Genomic DNA, 20462 nt, shown 5'->3' with positions numbered 1-20462 from the left:
GCTAGCTTGACTGTTTCCGGTATGATTTCTTCCAAGCTAGAGGTGAGGGTGGCCTGTGGCACGTTGACCAGCTGATAGGTGAGGGTGGTGAGAGCAGGTCACTGAGTTAGTCACAAGCTGCCAAGGGCTGCCCTCAGATCAGGCCTCTAGGGGAGGCGGCAGGGTGGCAAGAACACTCTGAGCCCTGACTCAGTTTACCCATGCAGCCAGCGAGCAGGAGAGAGAGGCAAGAGCCTGGAATCATTGCTGTCCGGCACTGCCATTCCACTCTCCCCCTCGCCCAGCTGGGGGGTCAGAACGGGTCCCTGCTGCACTGCCTCTTCCCCGGGGACTGAGCTAGGAAGGTGCTGGGCAGGGAGGGCAGGCCTGGCGTGTTAGGGAAGCAGCTAAAATGCCCCATTGGATCACACGGGTAGGTCAGGGGCAGCCAAGGGAGACAGCAGGCCTCTGTTAGTCTTGGCCACGGTTGGATGTTGTTGGGTGGACTTGGAATCACGAGCCCCCATGGGAAAGACTAGAACTGCCCCTAGGATTTTCCAGACTATAATCCTCATGGGAGCAGATCCCCACATCTTTGCCCCGTGGAGCCGCTAGGCGGGTTCAGACTGCCCACCTTTGGTTTGGCACATGCTTGCATGTTTTGTCACCAGTGGTCCTTAGACTTGCCTAGCCATGTCGGAAACAAGCGTGTAGAGCCCGTTTTGCATATGGAAATGACTGCAGGGGATGGGCTAGTCCAGGAGTGTGTGAAGCAGCTGGGAGTGACTTGTAGGGGTGGTGGGGCTTGTCTTCAATGGAGAAATGTTTGCCTTGGGTGCAGGCTTTGTGGAGTCTGAAAACCTACACATTCCCCCAGCCGGTTTGCCAAGCAGTTCTGGGGCTCGTGAGTCTCTGCTCGGACTTGGTGGCTGACAGCATTGGCCTGGAGTTTGGAGAACCAGCACTGTCACAGGGTCCCTGAGCTCCCAGTCTCCTTTGGTCACTTTAGACTCAGACTTCTGGGAGCATGCATTCAAAATCAGCTGTAGAGAAAGCTGCCCTCCGGATCATTTGTGAATGTTGAATTAGGAGCCTGACTTCTAAAGTAAACTCCTGCTGGAGTGTCGTCACACGTTCCCTGACCAAAGACAAGCTTTGGTCGGTTCTGTGTTTGCGGTCTTCTTCATTTGGATGTGGTGTCCCGGCCAAGCATCCACGCGTCCTCCTGGGATTAGTGTATGTGCTGCTGTCGCCCCAGTGCCACCCTGGTTAAGCAGCTACGTGGGAAAGGATGTGGTGGTCAGCTTCCGTAAAGATTTACAGCCTTGGGACCCCAACGGGACAGTTCCAGTCTGTCCTGTAGGGTCTCTCTGAGTCACAGTTGATGTGGCAACACCGGGTTAGGTTGGGTTTTTGTTCTGTTAAAAAGCCATCATGAATGTGTACTGCTGAAGCAGATAGTCATTCACACCTTGGTTCTCACTTTCAACTATTGAGACTCTGCAGCGAAACGGTGTGGGGGTGGATGGTGAAAGGGTTGCCAGATTGGAAGAGGGTTTCAAACGTCAACCAAAGCTAGCAGTGTAGTGAGTAGAGGAACTTCTGTGATTGCCCTGGCATTGCTGCTGTTTTTCTCTCGAAGGTGAGTGGGCTGTGGCTTTCTTATCTGAGGACCTTCCTTCCAGGGATCTTAAGCTAGTTTTGTTTCCGTGGGGGAGACTTTGGCTCCACATGATGTGAGCGGGCAGGTAGTGGGGTGGGGTGAGGGTGGGGGAAGGCAGAATACGTAAGGATGGATGCAATGGCTGCGTCTCTGTGTACAATGCTTGCTGGCCTCTGCCCTCTTCTGCCCTGCCCCCTTCCAGAGAGTATCGGAAGTGTCTGACCATTGGTGGTACTCCATGCTCATCCTACCTCCCCTGCTGAAAGACAGCGTGGCAGCTCCGCTGCTCTCCGCTTACTACCCTGACTGCGTGGGCATGAGTCCCTCCTGCGCCAGCACGCACCGCACAGCCAGCAACACCAGCCCGGGGAAGCTGGAGCCCTCGAAGGCAGTGCCCTCCATGCTCGGTAAGTGCAGCCCAGGCACTCTCAGTCCTCCGTCTTGCAGCTGTGATAGGTCCCTTGTGACTCTCTCGGCTCTGGGCATGCGCAGTGCAAGTGCACAACCCAGGGTGCCCAAGGCTGCAAACCATCAGATGCAGATCACTAGTGGGCCTTTAACCAAGATGCCTTAGGGAGGCTTCTGACCGTCAGCCTTTTAGCTAGTAGTCCAGCGTCTAACCATTTGCTAACCGCCGGGACTCTTTCTCCCTGAACAAACCAGAAAACCAGACCCACTGCCATCAAGTTGGCTCTGGGACAGGGTCGGGTTGCCCCTGTGGGTTTCTGAAGCTGTAACTCTAGGGGCGTAGAAAGTCTTCATCTTCCTCCCATTGAGCAGCTACTTTGAGGTTAAAATAGCCACTCGGTTACTAGGACTCCGTACTTACTAATAATACTGCGCCCTCTTAATACGTAGATAGATGTGTGGGGACCAAAGGGCAAAGTGATCACGCTCCGAGTGCTCATGAGTGGGTAAGGACACAGTCCGTGAGAGTTTGCGCCTGGGAAGGATGATTGGACAATGCAGCTCAAAAGGCATGCCGTTGGTACAGTTTATGCAAGTGTCATTTGTAGGCATTTGTTTTATATAAATGATCAGAAATAGAACCCAGGACTTAATTCGTGGAAATAAATTGGTTGAGGTTTTGTTGACACATTGAAACAAAAAAATCGATGAAACTATTTAGCAGTAGGGGAACTGTTAAGTACAAAGTCTTGTTTGACCCTTAAAGCCATACTTAGGCGTCCCTAGGTGGCTCAGATTGCTAAGGGCCCGACTAGTAACTGGAAAGGTTAGTGGTGTGAACGCACCAAGACGCGCATCAGAAGAAAGGTCTGGAGATCTCCTTCTAAACAGGTCACAGCCGTGGGAGCCGAGGTGCAGTTCCACTCTGCCCATGTGGGGGCGCCACGAGTCAGAATTGATGTGACTGCCGCGGGGCCAGACTGGCAAACCGCTCAGTGGCGGGAAAATGATCACAGGACAATGACATTGTAAAAGCAAGTTAGCAGACAGCAATTTTCCCGCTCGGGTAAGAAAAAGAACCTGTTAGGTGTGCTATGTGTTCTTAGGGACAGAGCTAAGGGTAAGTTCCACCGCGCCATGTTGCCCTGCCATCTGGGAGTGCTCATCAGTCAGTGACTGTTACTCTGTGAACCTGCTTTTTATCATCTGACAAAATGCCAAATCACACTTTCGAGATGCCGTGTCCTTACTGTGGAAATGGACAACGTATGAAGAGAGAATGAAGGAAAATGCTCAATTAGTTTGCACTTCGCAGGGACTGATCCCGTAAGACAGATTCGAGCTTGTCTCGGCCATGCCTTTGGGTTTGGTGTGGCTTTTCGGTGCATGTGGATTTGGAAGTTTGGTCTCATAGGAGTTACCTGTTTGTGTCTCCTGTCCGTGTCAGGTATGAACAAGTACTTCCAGCCTTTCTACCAGCCTAACGAGTGTGGCAAAGCCCTGTGCGTGCGGCCTGATGTGATGGAGCTGGACGAGCTCTATGAGTTTCCGGAGTATTCCCGGGACCCCACCATGTACCTGGCTTTGAGAAACCTCATCCTCGCGCTGTGGTATACTCACTGCAAAGTAAGTGAAGGGCAGTGTGTGTGTGTGTGTGTGTGTGTGTGTGTGTGTGTGTGTGAGAGAGAGAGAGAGAGAGAGAGAGAGAGAGAATATTCATGGACAACAGTCAAATCCCGCCCCCCCCTTTACCGTTCCATCTTCGCTATGGTCCACCCCTTGTGCCGACCCCTGTGTGTTTGCAGTAGTTTCCAAGCCAGGGGCTCATCTCTCAACAGCATTCTGGTTCTTATCTGTTGTGATCTCTAGGGTTTTCATTGGCTGGTGTTTCGGGGTGGAAATCACCACCCGGTGGTGATCCTACTCTGAGGCTGGAAACTGCTGAAACCTGTCCACCCTGAGTTGACTGCTGGTTTTAAAAGTTCTGCTGGCATGGCTTCCAGCCTCAAAGCAACTTGCAAAACCCAAACTGCCAGGCAGGCTGGTGGGAAAAGAGACACACGATACATTTTTCGTTGGAATGGTTTGCAGGTGTAAAATCAAGTGACGTTAGCCATCCCCACGATGCTGTACAACCATGCCTAGGGTTTGTTTCCAGAACGTTTGCATCATGGCAGATACTTGGGTTTGGCAGTGACTCCCCGTTTTCCTCTCTTCCCACCCACGAGTAGTCACCAGCGGCCAGTCAGCTTCCTGTGCCTGTGCACTTGTCTGTTCTAGTTATTTCAGTTAAGTGGGATCGTGCAACATGTTTTCCATCTGCGTCTGGCGTATTTCACCCAGCATAATGCTTTCAGGGCTCAACCCGTGTTCAGGTGGCTGGAGAGCACCTGCCTTTCTCTGGACTGAACTGAACTTTCAGACAAGGGCCTCTCATCCCCAGTCCTATGGACATCTTGGGTGGCGTACTTCTTGGTGATAGGGCTTTCCTTTGCGTCCTAGCCTGCAGTGCAGTGCCCCTTCCCCCACCCTCCAGCTGCTGGTAGCGCCCAGCTCCCCAGCTGTGGCAACCAGACATGACCACGTGGGCGCAAGGCGGCTGCCTGTCAGAGCCTCTACCTTCAAGATTCTGTGTACTCTGAGCGCTTAATGGCCGGCGACTGAATGTTCAGTGCAGAGTTAGGTCTGAAGAGTTGCAGCGGTGGCAATGCCAGGAAACAAACCAAAACTGAAAGGTTGGATGACAGGCCCTTGAGGGCAGGGATGGCATTCTACTCTTCTGTGTGTTCACCCAAGCAAGACCACCGCATGTCCTAGTGTTGACACCAAATGATTGTTTGGGGCGTTGCATGGCACCCACCTGGAAGAGGTGAAGATAGACCGGCCCACAGGGGAAGAGCGTGCCAGTTTGGCTTTCTTGTTTTGGGCTCTTGTGAGCCTTCTGGTACTTTTCAGATCTATTCAGTTCCCCAGTAGTTCTCTGAGTGACTGTTGAATGCAGGACATTTGCAAGACGCTGCCCAAGTAGTCGACATGGAGGAACTGTGTTCTGCTTCAACTCTGGTATTCCACTGGATTAGACTCAAGCATGCCACCGGGTGGCCTTGTTAAGTTATGGCTGTTCATGCCTTTTATACGAGTGATACCCAGGTGAGTAAGTTGGGTGAGGTGGGATTAACTGAACTCATTTCCTGCCCAGCAGACTCAATACACACTGAACTGAGCAAAACCGTGGGCAGGATTTTCATAAGTAGGTTATGAAACCATGCTTTTCAGAAACAGCCCTGGATTCAGTTTTTTCTTCACATTTCTTTGTATTTGGCCTACCAGTTTGTTGATTTAAGACTACAGAGCATCCAAAAGTTGGTGGAAAGACAGAATTAAAAAGTAAGGGCCTTTTCCTACGAGTTCACCGTGGTGAAACCGTCTTGTGGAACTCATTAGTGGGGCTCTGTTTTCATTTCAGTAGGAAGGCGATATTTACTGTTAGGTACCTGAAGTTGTAGACAGGCACCATAAGTAAGTTTCAAAAGAATCAAAGACGTGGAAATGTTTCTCTGCCTCTTAACACAGCCACACGTCCCCTCTGCAGTGGTTTGGACCATGGCTGTGTGTGTGTGTGTGTGGTATTTGTGGCAGACTTCCAGCACAGACTGACCTTGCTGGGTTGGAGACAGGTGGAGGAGGGCCTGTAGTGAAGACTCTCGGAGCCTGTTTGTTTGTCCTGATCCTGGAAAGAGCCAGCTGCTTCAGTACCTTGGGGTCTGATGTTGGACCTTGTGGTCAACAAGGAAGACAATGTCTGTCTTTGTAAATCAGTTCATGCATCTCTTATCAGTCATGGGAATCTAGCTGCCAGTAAAAACCCCAGTGAAAAACAAAACCAAGCCTAGTGGTCGTGGATGTGGTGACGCTACATGCAGCATGTGCACCAGAGGAAAACGGCTCAGAGGGTTTTCAGCGGCTCCTTTTCCAGAAGTAAAGCTCCAGGTCTTTCCTCCAACATGCCATTGGGTGGGTGTGAACTTCAGCCTTGTGGTCATCAGCAGGGCACTTGGCCATCTGCTCCACTCGGGCACCAGTGCAGGCAGCAAGCTGGATTTCTGTCATCTTTTTGTGGCAGGTGTTCTTGATCAGGGGCAGTGCGTATAATAAAACACAGGGCTGAGCCCTCCTTGTGACCTTCTCTGTTCTACGCACCCAGACGACCTTTTGCTCTTAGGTTGTGTTGAGCCGGTTCCGACTCACAGTGACCCTGCCTGGTTCCAAGCCATCCTCACAGCTGTTCCTAAGTGTGAGCCCATGGTTGCAGCCACTGTGTCCATCCGTCTGGCCGAGGACCTCCTCTTTTTCGCTGCCCCTCCACTGTACCACGTATGATGCCCTTCTCCAGGGACCGGTCTCTCCTGATAACATGCCCAAAGTTCACGAGATGAAATCACTCCATCCTTGCCTTGTTCTTAAAGCTCGTGGTAAATGGTGGATGTGAAGTGCCCTGCGAGTTGGTTCTTGGAGTATGGTGGAACACACTTAAGGTTAACAGTCACATCAGACCATCTGAAATTAAACACTTCAGTGGTGTTAAGTACACTTACAGTGATGGGCAACTTTCTCCACAACCTTCTCATCACTCCATGAGGAAAGCCCGTCTGGACCCATTAGCAAGTGTTTTCGATGCCCCCCATCCCCACCCCTACCCCGTCTTCTCTGACAGCCTTTAATTGATATTTAGGTCTCTGGATGAGTTTATTCTGCGTAGTCCACTTCAGTGGAACCATGCAATATGTGGCCTTCTGTGTCTTATTTCTTCGGTCCACTTGTTTCCTGGGTTTGTTCTTGCTTAGCCAGCATGTTTTGTGTGGCCTTCCTTTGTGACTAAGAATCCTCTATATGGACGGGCCACACTTTATCTCTTCCTCTGTCCATGGGCACTTCAATGGTCTTAAAGAAGGCTGCTGTGAACTTGTAGAACTGTTTTTTTTTCCCTTTTTTTTCACGTGTTAGTTTCTGTCTGAACATACGTTTCATGTCTTGTCACTTCACACTCCGCAGTGGAATGGCTAGATCATGTGGTTATTCTGCATTTTAACATTCTGAGGAAACGGTAGGGTTTTGTTTTGTTTTGTTGTTATAAGTGGGTTTTCGTTTCCAAACACAGGAAGCCCTCACCCCTCAGAAATGCATCCCTCACATCATCGTCCGGGGCCTTGTACGCATTCGGTGCGTTCAGGAAGTGGAGAGGGTACTGTACTTCATGACGAGAAAAGGCCTGATCAACACAGGAGTTCTGAGCGTCAGCCCCGACCAGCATCTTCTTCCTAAAGATTACCACAATGTAGGTGACTCCCGCCTTAGCATCACCACCATCATGCGTCCTGATAACCTAAACCTACGCCCATTGCCACCGAGGGGATCTCAATTCACTGATCGGCAACGCAGAGTAGAGCCCCTGGGGTTCTGAGACTAGACATCTTCATGCCGTCCTTCTCCTCCAGGAGTGGCTGGTGGGTTTGTGCTTAGCAGCCCCGTACTGAAACCATGGTAACACCAAGTTATAGTAGGGTTAATACTATTTCCTATATACTCTACATTTACCATGTACTACTTACTATATATATGTATATATGTAGAGAGAGAGAATGGTTAATGCTATTTACTAATTACTAATTCATACTGCCAAGGGGTCCGTACTCCCTCTTAGCAACCCCACAGGACAAGGTAGAACTGCCCAGGGGTTTCTGAGGCTGTACATCTTTATGGCAGCAGAAAACCTCATCTTTCTCCCAAGGAGCAGCTGGTGGTTTCCAACTTCGGACCTTGCAGCCCAACACGTGACCACTATACCACCAGGGCTCCTTAATGACTACTTAGTACATGATAATACGTGATAAATGATCGTATGTTACCATTCATAGTAATAAAAGTCACACATCATTGGCATCAAAAAATCTACAAGGAGCATTTCTAGATGTCCTGGTGGTCCGGTGGTTAAGCATTCAGTTGCTAACCGCAAGGCGGATGGACAAACCCACCAGCGGCCGCTCCCATGGTGAACGATGTGGCAGTCTGCTCCATAAACACCAGCAGGGGTCCTCAAACTTTAAACGGGGCCAGTTCACTGTCCCTCAGACGCGCTGGAACAAATTCCTATGCACACTGCACATATCTTATTTTGAAGTAAAAAAACAAATGGGGCAAAAACACCTGGCCAGTCCGATAAATGCCCTTGGCGGACTGCATGTGGCCTGTGGGCCGTAGTTTGAGGACCCCTAATTTACAGCCTTGGAAGCCCTGTGGGGGAGCCCTGTGGGGCAGCTCTACTCTGCCCTATTGGATCGTCGTATGGAAACGTCTTGCGCCCTTTCTTGCACACTGCTGCTCAGTCGGCTCAGAACACACCAACCTTCGGTTAGTCATTCACCTGTAAGTGTTTGCACCCCTCAAAGGACCTCTTTGCATTACGCAAGCATGCCGTTATTGGTGGGTCTAGAATTGGGGATTTGTTGGATTGGAATCGGCATGGCGGCAATGGGTTGAAAGGCACTGGAGAAATTTAAGAGAAGTCACATTGCATGACAGTTAGTGCCTTCAGGAACAACTAAAAACAATACGTTGTTATCATAGTTCTAATTGGGGTTTTTTATATTTTTTTAAGAAATCAGTAATTGTCATTGGAGCTGGTCCATCAGGATTAGCGGCTGCGAGGCAATTGCACAACTTTGGAATTAAGGTAAGATTTGGGGATGCCTGGGCAAACACTCCTCCCTTGTTGCCTGTTTTCGAAGACTTAGAAACCATTCCCGTATTGTAGCAAAGTAAGTGTGGACTCTAGAATAGTCTTAAAGATACAAAGTTTACAAATGTACTAGAAGAAATGTAAAGGAAAACAAAGTCTCATTTCTGGAGAAAGTTTGAGACTCAACTGAGTCAGTTGGGAGTGGTGCTAACTGGAGAGTAGAGCAACAATTCTTGACAGGCGGTTACTGACACACGGTGAAAAAGCAAACACCAGTCTCGGTTGACTCAGCCCACTTCGTGGCAGTGCCATGTGTCTCAGAGTCGGACTGTGCTGCCGTAGGGTTTCCAAGACCCAGGCTCTCGAAAGTCGATCACCAGGCCTGCCTTCGGAGGTACCTTTTGGTGGACTAGACCCTGCAGACATTTGGTTAACAGATGAGTGTGTAGCGGCACTACTCTGGGGTATTGACACAAATGAAGAAGAAAAACTGGTAAAAAGTCTTATTTGTGTAGTAATTGAAGATTTATCATTTGTTGTTCAAAAGTTTCAGAAATACCCAATGAAATTTTCTTAAAACAAATTTAAAGACACACTTTTCATTTTACTCTTTTGGAAAGTAAAGATCTCCTTCTGACAAGCACGATTGCATGAGTCAGTTCACTGAGCGTGAGAGACTCACCACCTTTAAAACACCGTACGCCTTTAAGGTAGTAGCCTGTTTCTCTTTGTTTCCCCCCCTTTTTTTCATTTAACATGTTGTCCTGGGACTGTGTATTCTTTTTATCTTCTCCTGATGCTTCCGGCAGCATTCAATAGATGCTTATAGAATCTTTCAAGATTGCAACCCAAGGCTTGCGTTTTTTCTTGAGTTCGTTCAGTGTCAGATATGCTGATTGACATTGCACCATTTCAGGAAGTAGCATATGAACAAGAACCAAGAGTGTCGAACTGAGGCACTGGAAGCCTGAGCCGGAAACAAGCCCCAGGAATTCACAGAATGCCGATTGAAATGTCTGAACAAGCTGTTGAAGCCTGGGACCTACTAATCTGTGCCAGGAAATTTGAAGACAGCTACTTGGCCAACTGACTGAAGAGATCCCTATTCGTACCCATCCCAAAGAAAGGGGACCCAGCAATGTCAAACTATAGATCAGTGTTATTGATAATCACACAAAAGTAAAATTTTGCTGAAGATCACCCAACAATGATTGCAGCCGTACATTGACAAGGAGTTCAGGATGAATTCAGAAGAGGATGTGAAACAATGGATATTGCTGAACATTTCATTGTTCTCATGAGGAACTTGTATGTGAACCCAGGGCAAACAAGGGAATGATGTGGGAACAGAACAAAGGAATACGGCATGATTTAAAATCAGGAAAGGTGTTTGTCAGGGTTGTATCTGACTTAGACAATGTGTCACTGTATTCATTCAGTCTGTCTGCTGAGCAAATCCTCAGAAAAGCAGGATCCTATGAAGAGGAACATGGCTTCAGGGTTGAAGGGAGGCTTGCTAACCACCTGTGATATGCAGATGACAAGAACTTGCTGAAAATGAGGACTTAAAGCACTTGCTGATGAAGTCCCGGAGTGCAGCCTTCACTATGGATTACAACACATTGTAAAGACCAAATTCCTCACAACTAGACCAATAGGAAAATTTACATCATGATAAATGGAGAAATGCTTGGAATTGTTCAGAATCTCATCTTGCTTGGGTCCACAATCAATGCTCATGGAAGCAGCAGTCAAAAGATCAAAAGACACATTGCATTGGGTAGATTTGCCGCACTAGAGTCTAGAATATTGAAATATGGATGTTACTTCGAGGGCAAAGGTGTGCCTGACTGAAGTCATACTTTCCATTGCCACATACACATGAGAAAGTTGGACTTTGATGAACGGAGACCAAAGAAGAGTCGATGCACTTGAACTGTGCTGGAGGGAAATATTGGAAGTACCACAGACTGCTTAAAGGACAAACCGATCAGTCATGGAAGAGGCATGATTAGAGTGCTCCTTGGAGGCAAGGATGGTGAGACTCCGTTGTCTTGCATACTTTGAATATTGTCATGAAAGACCAGTCCCTGGAGAAGGACATTATGCCTGGTACAGTGGAGGAGCAGCGAAAGAGGAAGGCCCTCAAGATAAACAAGCGGCCATCTAGCTGAAAAGCAAAGCCCACATGGAAGAAGCACAGCAGCCCATGTGATCATGAGGTGTTAGTAGGTTCAGGTATCAGGCATCAAAGACCCAGAACAAAAAATCATATCTTTGTGAATGAGGGGAGTACGGAGTACAGACCCAAAGCCCATCTGTAGGCAACTGAGACTTCATCCCCATACAGAAGGGTCATTGGTAGGAGATGAGCCAGTCAGGGTGCAGTATAGCACTGATGAAACATACAACTTTCTAGTGTCCCGGCCCCCCCCCCCTGCATTATCATGATCCCAATTCTACCTTACAAATCCAGCTAGACCAGAGGATATACACTGGTACAGATAAGAGCTGGAAACACAGGGTCTCCAGGACAGATAAACCCCTGAGGACCAATAATGAGAGTAGCGATAACAGGAGGGGAAGGGGAAGGTGGGGGAGAAAAAGGGAACCAATCACGATGATCTACATATAACCCCCTCCTTGGGGGAATGACAACAGAAAAGTGGGTGAAGGGAGACATTGGACAGTGTAAGACAACAAAAAATAATTTATAAATTATCAAGCGTTGTGAGGGAAGGAAGGTGGGGGAGGGAGGGGAAAAATGAGCTGATACCAGGGCTCAAGTAGAAAGAAAATGTTTTGAGAATGATGATGGCAACAAATGTACAAATGTGCTTGACACAATGGATATATGAATTGTGATACGAGTTGTACGAGTCCCCAATAAAATGATATAAAAAAAAAGGACCCATAACAATGGATTGACAGCAATCACTGCAACAGTGGGTTCAGGCATAGGAACAATTGTAAAGATTCCATAAGACTGTGCATTGGTTTGTTCTGTTGTGCACAGGGTCACAGTGGGTGTGAACCAGCTTGACGGCACGTATTAGCAGCAACAACAGTAACATGTTATCCTGATTCCATTGGTTTAAACTTGTTCAAAGTTACGTGTGACCCAAAACAACATACTGTGTCATTTATTACATCAATTTTCCTTAAATGTATTTAAGTTAGCCCTCCCCATATTTCTGTGACTTTCTAGATCTGACACTTTTCTCCTATTTCAAAACTTACTTTGAAAGGACTTTGGTTTGCCATGCACTCTAGGCTGTTATGCAGTGCACACTGAATTTAGATTTATGGTGATGGAAACATTGCGTTAAGGGTAGGGTCTTACGACCGATTATCAGTACGTGCTGTCAATGAGTTCTACAGAGTTGATGCGAAAAACGTTGAGTGATAGACATATTTGCAGAGACCCAAAGAAGCGACGGAGGCTGCCTCTGTACAAGAAACCTCGCATGGGCGCTGGTGGCTCGGTGTGGAGGTGCGGTTGTCGTTTCATGGGACGTCCCTGTTAATTGACTTCATGCCATGTGTGGTGCTCTGGTGGTACCTCCTGGAGTTCCTTAGAGTCTTTAACAATCTTCCAACGGACTGTGCCGGGCACAATTGTTCTCTCATTCCCTGGAGAATGGAGGAAGGAGCCGGGCAGTGGGGTGGGGGGAGGGCAGGAGAGAAGCGTGTAGCTAATTGTCTCCATGAACAGTCGCCTCTTGGCTGTGAAACCCGAAGGACTGAACAGAGCCCGGCTAATAACCGTTTGGAGCAAAGATGAATCCGGTTCGAGTCTGGTCCCCCCGGGGAGAGTGCACAGCAGAATTTCAGATTCTCATTCGCAGAAAGTTGAGTCACAGAAACCCTGAAACGGAGGTCTTGAGATAACCGTTAACCCTTAAGCCCAAATGACCCCCTGTCGTCATCTTAAAACCAAACAACAGCTTAGCTAGGAAAATTAATATCTGCCTTGAGCATTATGCCCTTTATAAACCACTCCTCATGCCTCTCAAGTGAAAAACATGGGGAGATAAAATAGCCTAGTGAGGGGCTTCAACCTGGTGGGGTCCGGCTCATGAGGTAATTCTCCATAGAGTGCCTTCAAGGGCTACTTCTGGGGACTGGAGGGTGGTTTTAAGAAGTAGTTCTCAACAACAACAAAAAAGGAAGTAGTTCTCTCCTCAGGAAGTTTGGCTTATTTACAAAATTACAGGAATTTTATTACACATGTAGATTTTTTTTCTTAAGGGATAAATCAGCTCGTTAGCCAAGGGTTTAATAGTCCTTATTAGTTTACAGCATGCACTCACAGTCTCTTCTTGGCACCGGATTTGAGGGAAGACTTTCGGAGGGCTTCTCCCGCAGAGCGCTGTTCCTTGTTGCTGGAATCTGGACGGCCCGTTTTCAACATCTGTCCACGCTGGCTTCAGGTCCCACCGCCTGTCTTTAGCATCTTTTCTGTAGGTGTCGAATTATGAGCAAACTCTTTATCTATTTTTATAGTGTATAGTCCCTGGCTTAGGATGTCCTTGAGTTCCAACAAAGTGCACTTAGGTGTGTACATGTCATCATTAGTAAATGGTTCATGTGCCCAGGTGTTCCCTCACAGATGCTCAGAGATTGGATTTATAAAGATACTGATATGAAAGGCTATTGTAATGGGTTTATAGATACCGATATGAAAAGCAATCATAATGAAAACATAAGAAAAAGAGGGATTTGACATGCCGGAAATGGCTAACAGAGTCATCAGAGCAAACCCCATCCATCCTAAGTTGGGGACCACACCCCATTTGTACTAGGGAGCTCTGGTGGCACAGTGTGCAATGGATTGGGCTGCTGACCCCAGGGTCAACGGGGCGTGCCCACCAGGTGCTCTGTGGGAGAAAGGTGAGTCTGTCTCCTGTAAAGATTTATAGTTTCTGAAACCTTAGGGGGGAGCTACTCTGCTCTGTCCTGTAAGGCCGTGGTGAGTTGGAAGTGGCTTGTTGGCTGTGGGTTTGGTTTTGGTTTTGACTCATTGCACTCGATGTCACCTCTAATTTTATTTAGATTTCCTAATTGTCTGTCTTTTAGGTGACCATCTTAGAAGCCAAAGACCGAATTGGTGGCCGAGTCTGGGACGATAAGTCTTTTAATGGCATAACCGTTGGAAGAGGAGCTCAGATCGTCAATGGTTGCAATAACAACCCAATAGCGCTAATGTGTGAACAAGTGGGTTTCTTGAAGATTTGTCTTGTAGAAAAGGAAAAGTTAGGGTGGTCTCCCTTTGCTTGTGTGTGATAGGAATATGCTACTACTAAAGCAGATACTAGATCACAGCACCAGAAAGATTGCTTGTCCCTGCATTCCCTCTGCAAAGTAAATAATGAACAGCGAACAGTTCTACCTAAACGGTTTCTTTATTTTTCCCAAGTTGGCAAATTGCACTTTTATGCTTTTTGTAGAACTCTTGATTAGCTCATACTTTTAGGGCTACCATATTGAGCAAGTGAAATGCAGGGTGTTCAGTTAATAGTGGATTTCTGATAAGCAACAAGTTAACTTTTTTATTAAATATATTTTTATAATATGACAGTGTCCAAAATGTTAATGACTTGTTATAAATGGCCAACGGGGAAACCGACTACTGCCTGCTGTCTCGTGCTGTGTCAGCCTTCCCTTACTTGGAAATGAGTGTGCCCACCCCTCCCTGTAACAGATACCTTCCTCACTCGGACCTTCACTGCTGCAAGTGCCGCTTTGCTGCCGTCCACTCATGCCTAGCTCCCCAAACTTGGCTGATCATTGGTAACTGCCTCGCCATCTGGTGACACTAGAGATCCCTGGGCTCCTCCCCCTAGAGATTCTAATTCATTAGGTGGCAGACGGAGCCCAGGGGTCTGCAGTCTCCCTAGATCCCCAGTTGATTCCAGTCATCAGCCACGTTTAGGAACCTCTGCACCTGATTTGGCTGCTAAAGATGAATTGTTAGACATAGGAGCAGATCAGGTACGTAACCCAGGAACTACTTGTACTGAAAGTTTATTTGTTGTTTATCAGAAATCCACATGGTACTGGGCATCCTGTCTTTTATCTGCCAGCCCTACCGTCTCTTTAGAGACCGGGTCAGCTCAAGCCTTCTAAAATGCTTACTGATCGTAAATTCCATTTCAACTCCTGCTGTGGGTGTTGTATGCCTGTGTGTCCGTTCACAAAAGGGGCCATGGAGGAGAGGGGATTTCGAGGCAAGGAGAAGACGGTGCGTAATGCCGGTGTCTGAAACCATCAGAAATGTTGGCTGAAAACCTCTCGGAGGGCCCACAGCATTGAGGCTGCTGCGCTAGCCTGTATATTCTGATGAAATGACATCTAGGGGATTCTGTATACTTTCTGCACAGCCTGGCTTTATTACCATTCACTTGAGGAGTGAACTTAGCCTTATTTTTGAGGGGTCCTGGCCAACGTGCTCCATGAGAGCCGTCTTCATTTCAGCCTAGAACCTGTAAATATTTTTTTCCAGGGACAGATCTTCACCTTTCTTATTCTTATTATCTTTGAAGCTTGGCATCAGCATGCATAAATTTGGAGAGAGATGTGACTTAATTCAGGAAGGTGGAAGGATAACTGACCCCACTATTGACAAGCGCATGGAATTTCATTTTAATGCTCTCTTGGATGTTGTCTCTGAGTGGAGGAAGGATAAGACTCAGCTCCAAGATGTCCCTTTAGGAGGTATGGGGAGAACGGGATTCTGATATTCCATCGCAGTCTCACTCTCACCTCAGCTCGACTTGCAGTTCCATCGCCCGCCCGCCCGCAGGAAGAGTGTTTTTATGAGCGTTCCTTCAGGCTGAGCTGTGCTCCAGGTTATGTCGGGAGACAGGCAGAGGGGAGCTCACAGCGGGTGCTGGTGTGTGGCTGTGCATGCACATGGGTCTTTCATTGGCACCGTCGCTGGCGTTTTTCAAAGTTAAGAGTTCAATGGGAAGTTTCCCAGAAGAGCTTGCTTATAAGGAAATGTGGCAAACCCTAGGTGACTAACTCTGGTTGTCTTCAAGCCAGGCAACCCTAAGTGTGCAGAACAGCACTCAACCCCCTCGGGTTTGCAGCGCTCCGAGGCCGCTCACTGGGCCATCTCTGGGTGAATTTGAACCACCAACCTTTAGGGTAGGAGTGGGGAACTTAACATTTTATACCACCCAGCAGTAGTAACCCCCAGAGTTAGGAATGATGACATTACTGGGTAACTGTTCACAGGGCAGATTTCTTATCTTTTGGGGGGCCCTTTTGGAGGGAGTGTGGGCAGCAGACAAATGGTTTCCCAGTATATTTTCTTTTAAGAATGCAAGAATGGATGTCATGATCCCAAATGTTAATTTGCACTTATGTGGGGAGGAGCACAGAACCGCAGCTCCTTAGAAAACGTGTTTGCCACAAGCCACACAGCCCAGCGCTTCACTGTGTTGCTGTTTTGTTTTGTTTTTAAGCAAAAGGGAAGAAATTTATTTGGAGCCCATACGGGAAACCCCAGAAGGCCCCCCACATACCCTACTGTGTAGGCAGGCCCAGCAAAGGGTCACCCCATTCACTGCACCCCCATGTCCAGAGGGACTTCCCTTGAGCCCAGCCCTAAAGTCCCAGGACTGGCTGGGGGTGGGGACGTGTACTGCTTCTTAAGTTGAATTTTTCCTAGTCATTCCTATGATCTGGGTATATTCACTTGCCATTCTTAAGAGCATGCCAGAGTTGCGTAAAGTGTGAACAGATGAACTCAATTCGCAAGATATTAATTTGTGAATGTTTGCACTTAATTTCCCAGCTGTTAATTTGCTTCTACAAAGTATTATTTCTCTGTAAGGGTTTTGCCTTTATTTCTTAGTGCTCCTAAAACAAGTTTGTACCACAAGGGGTGGATTTACTGAACAGAAAAGTGTAGGAAGCTCGAAGCTCAAATTCAGGGCAATGGCTGGCAGGAAGGCGCGCTCTTGTAGGCTCTGGAGGAAGTGCTCAGCATTTTGTAGAGATTGCAAACCACATTCCTGTTTCCTTGCTTGCTTTTGTACCGGCTTTCCTTTTTAAACAAACCCAAACCAAATTCAGAGAGATAAAAGTAGTGACATATATATATGAGAACTTTGCTAAGCATTAATTTTATGCCAAGAAGGCATTCCTGCCCAGTCCAACTCAAGTCCATGGGTCTGATGCTAGCCAGGGTGCTCTCCGACTCACAGCGCTGCAGCGCTGCGGGCCGATGTTGTGGAAAGGTGGAGCAGGAAGCAGGGAGATCGCAGGCTGGTGAGTGTAGAGCCCTATGGATCCAGGGTCAGTGGGAACATGGCAGGGTGCCGACAGCTCAGGGTCTTGCAGCCCACCTAGAGCCGTCCCTGGAGGCAGACACGCCCAGAGTCCCAGCGAGGAAGAAGGCCAAGGGCCCAAGAGGGGAGTTACCACGGTCTCTGTTATAAAAGCTCAACCCCAAGGAGGGATCATCAGGCTGTGACCTGACTGATGGATTGAACTCTACCCCACATTTTCACACAGGTCCAAGTTGACGTAAAATCTAACTGCCACAGTAGAACTGCTGACGTTGCCTGTGGGTTTCCAAGGCTGTAAATCTTGACAGTAGCAGACCGCTGCCTCTGTCTTCTCTGAAGCCGCTGAGGGGTTTGAACCACTGACCTTGCAGCTTGTGGCCCTATGAGTAACCCACCATGCCACTAGAGCTGCTGCTTTATATGTAAGGGGACTTAAGAAAGGTTGTTGGGAAATTCCATTATCACTTAACTCCTTTTCCACAAACTTCGTGGAGCCCTTTTGTATCTCAAAAGCGATTGGTCTAAAACACACCCTACCTGGATTGAGCCTCCCTCATAGAACAAAGAACAGCCACTTTCCAGACACAATGACGTTCATGTGTGACCCAGCCCATCTGTTTAGGGGCTGTGATTCAATCCACAGCTGGCTCTCAGCACTTGATGCTGATGCTCATCAGCTCTGAGTGGGGTAAACGTCTCAACACCAGGGGCTGTTCTTTTATTTCTTGTGCCCTGCCTCTCCCAGATTTCAGCCGCTCTCCTCTACCCCCATGAGTGTTGACTGATGAACCATCGTAGCAGCAGATTTTCAGGAACCCCCATGGGTGGGCATTGTGCTTAGGAAAGCAGGGGCAGTGACAGGAAGGCCCTCGGTGACACGGACGGAGTGACGGGCAGCACCACTGGACTCAGCCGCAATGACGGCTGTGAGGGTGGCGCAGGAAGGGGCGGGGCTTCGTCCTGTGGTGAGCAGGTCCCTTTGAGTCGGAGCCGACTCCATGGCATCGCCCACCAGCACCATGTGGGTGGCCTGGGATCCTGACCGAGTGAAACGTTGCCGAGTCCTCGAGGTGGAGAGCAGTTCCCAGGCGGCCTTGCATTCTGTTCTCAGGGTTTGCAAATGTACGCATGTGTGCTGTGCTCCCCCCGAGGAAGCCGATCCTCCCTGCGGTGCATCCATGTGTGTGTCAGCCCTAAGCCTCGTTTTTAAAAAGCTCTTAGGGGGAAGGTCACCGAAAATTAACGATGTCCCTAGTAGTACGTGTTTAGGAAGCTTTCTTTAACATGAGTGAGTGAGTACATCTCTCTATAATAAGGTTAAAGTTACATACTGACGGGCAGTCCTGCGGCTGTATGCGATCTCATAGCCGAGAAAACCAAAGTATAAGTATTCAGGGAGTAGAAAGGACCCCTGTTCTCATTGTGGGCTGCTGGCCACAAGGACACTGGATCAAAGCCCCGCGCTGCTGCTCGGGAGGGAGATATGCCCGTCAGCCTCTGTGAGGAGCGCAGCTTTGGAAACCCTGTAGCACAGTTCTGCCCTGTCCTGCAGGACCAGGATCAGCCAGAATTCCCTCCACGGCATCGGGGTTAGAACAGTTCACAAACTGGATACGAAATCGTTGTTCGTTCACATGAAAGTCACAGTAAAGTCTGTTTACACGGAATTTTATATGCTCTTTTAGCAGTCTTGGCTCACGCCCTCCCCAAAACCTCCCCCCAAATTTAAGGCTGCACGTTGGGGGGGAGGCTGGGTGGGATTGTGCTTGAGGGGCCCTAAAGTGACAGCAAAGGCCAGAGGTCCAGGGGCCCCCTTCCCGCCCATATTCCAGAGGGCCTTGGACACGGATCTATGGCAATACAGTCTGAGAATGGAACATTTTCGTGAGACTTTTGGGTTGTCAGTTAAATGACAAGGTTACAAAGAAGTAACCCGTATAAGACGCTTACAGTCAGTCCGTCAGCCAGGAGGCTGGCTCCAAAGCAGGCACTTTCTAAGCCAGAGAGGATTGGAGAGCGTCGTTAGAGTGACATAGGGCTCGTGTATGTGGGTCAGAACCTCGAATGAGTAGATTAGTTGAGAGCTAAGCTCCTAACAGGCAGCGATTTCTGCCCAGACTTGCCCGCCCAGGTGGTGTTGGACCACAGATGATGGGTGGGCTTAGAGTGGGGGTGAGGAGGGGAGAGGTAGAAAGGGCTAACTGCAGAGTTGGAGCTGATGAAGGAAGGACTCAGCCACCGGGAGGGAAGCCTGGAGGCGGCCAGGGAGCAGGAGGCGGACCAGGGAGGCTGTGGTGTTGGGACTGTGTTCCATAGGCAGGGTTGCTGTTTGTAGTTGCCATTGAGTGGATTCTGACCTAGAGCAACCCCACGTGACGGGTCGAACTGTCCCATGGGGTTTCCTGGGCCGGAATCTTTCCAGAAAGAGAGGGCCAGGGCTTTGTCCCTCGGAGCCAGAAGGTGGACTCGGGCTCGAGCGATTAGCTGAGTCCTTGACCTTTGAGCCACTGGTGCTCCAAATGTAGACAACTCAGTTCATCGCCATCAGTTGGTTCTGACTCTGGCGACCTGCAGGACAGGGTAGAACTGCCACTGGGGGTTCCGAGACTGGAACTCTTCCGGGAATCAGAAAGCCCTGTCTTTCTCCATCGGAGTGGCTGGTGGTTTCAAACTGTGGACCTTGCAGTTAGCATCCCACCTGTAGGCCACCGGAAGCTCATAATTGAAGGTCTTGAGTGAGGCGGAGGGTTGACATGGGGAAGTTTCTTATTGAAAAATTCTTGTTGGGGAGAGCTGGAGTTTAGAGGCTCATATTGGGGGGAGATGTTTAAGCTAGTAAGCAGCTTGAACGTGGAGGTGCTGGAAAAGGCACGGCGGTCCTGTCTCCGAGGGTGGGAGTGGAGTCCTTTTTCTGTATCTTGACCGACAGAAGACACAACATTTCTCCATAGAGCAGAACGGGAACATTTTGGAGAGTCTAGAGCCCAGTGAGCTGTGTTACTGGTTACAGTGGGTTTGGGCTTCCCGACAGAAGTCAACCTTGTCAAGGTGCCCCTTGAGTTTCCTTGGGAAGGGCCTCCCTCCGAAGGGTGTGGTTTTATGGGGAAGGCAGAATGCAGGGGGAAAGCAACTGGAGACCACTGTTCAAGCTGCCTTTTGGCTTGCTTTTGATCCATTCCCACTGCAGAAAAGATCGAGGAGATCTACAAAGCTTTCATTAAGGAGTCTGGGATCCAGTTCAGTGAGCTGGAAGAACAGGTGCTTCAGTTCCACCTCGGGAACCTGGAATATGCCTGTGGCAGCAACCTCCATCAGGTGCGCATTTGAGAAATGGCCTTCACAGGGTGGGTGGGTGGGGGGTTGGGGGTGGTGGTGG

At 48.7% G+C, this 20462-nt stretch overlaps 1 protein-coding gene across 1 annotated transcript in view; it reads left to right on the top strand.

The window, feature by feature from the left end:
• KDM1B (lysine demethylase 1B) overlaps positions 1 to 20462 on the top strand; it is a 49812-nt gene that overhangs the window by 15095 nt on the left and 14255 nt on the right. Inside the window, exons 8-14 of the mRNA XM_045295754.1 lie at positions 1845 to 2049; positions 3498 to 3676; positions 7209 to 7385; positions 8706 to 8780; positions 13866 to 14003; positions 15332 to 15503; positions 20274 to 20401. Of these exons, the coding sequence (XP_045151689.1) occupies positions 1845 to 2049; positions 3498 to 3676; positions 7209 to 7385; positions 8706 to 8780; positions 13866 to 14003; positions 15332 to 15503; positions 20274 to 20401 (1074 nt within the window). The remainder of the gene's footprint in view (positions 1 to 1844; positions 2050 to 3497; positions 3677 to 7208; positions 7386 to 8705; positions 8781 to 13865; positions 14004 to 15331; positions 15504 to 20273; positions 20402 to 20462) is intronic.

Source organism: Echinops telfairi, unplaced genomic scaffold, assembly GCF_000313985.2.
Source record: "Echinops telfairi isolate 266 unplaced genomic scaffold, ASM31398v2 ScPeMD7_5868;HRSCAF=6743_0, whole genome shotgun sequence".
In the NCBI taxonomy this organism is placed as follows: Eukaryota; Metazoa; Chordata; class Mammalia; order Afrosoricida; family Tenrecidae; genus Echinops; species Echinops telfairi.
This window is presented reverse-complemented; position numbering and strand designations above follow the sequence as displayed.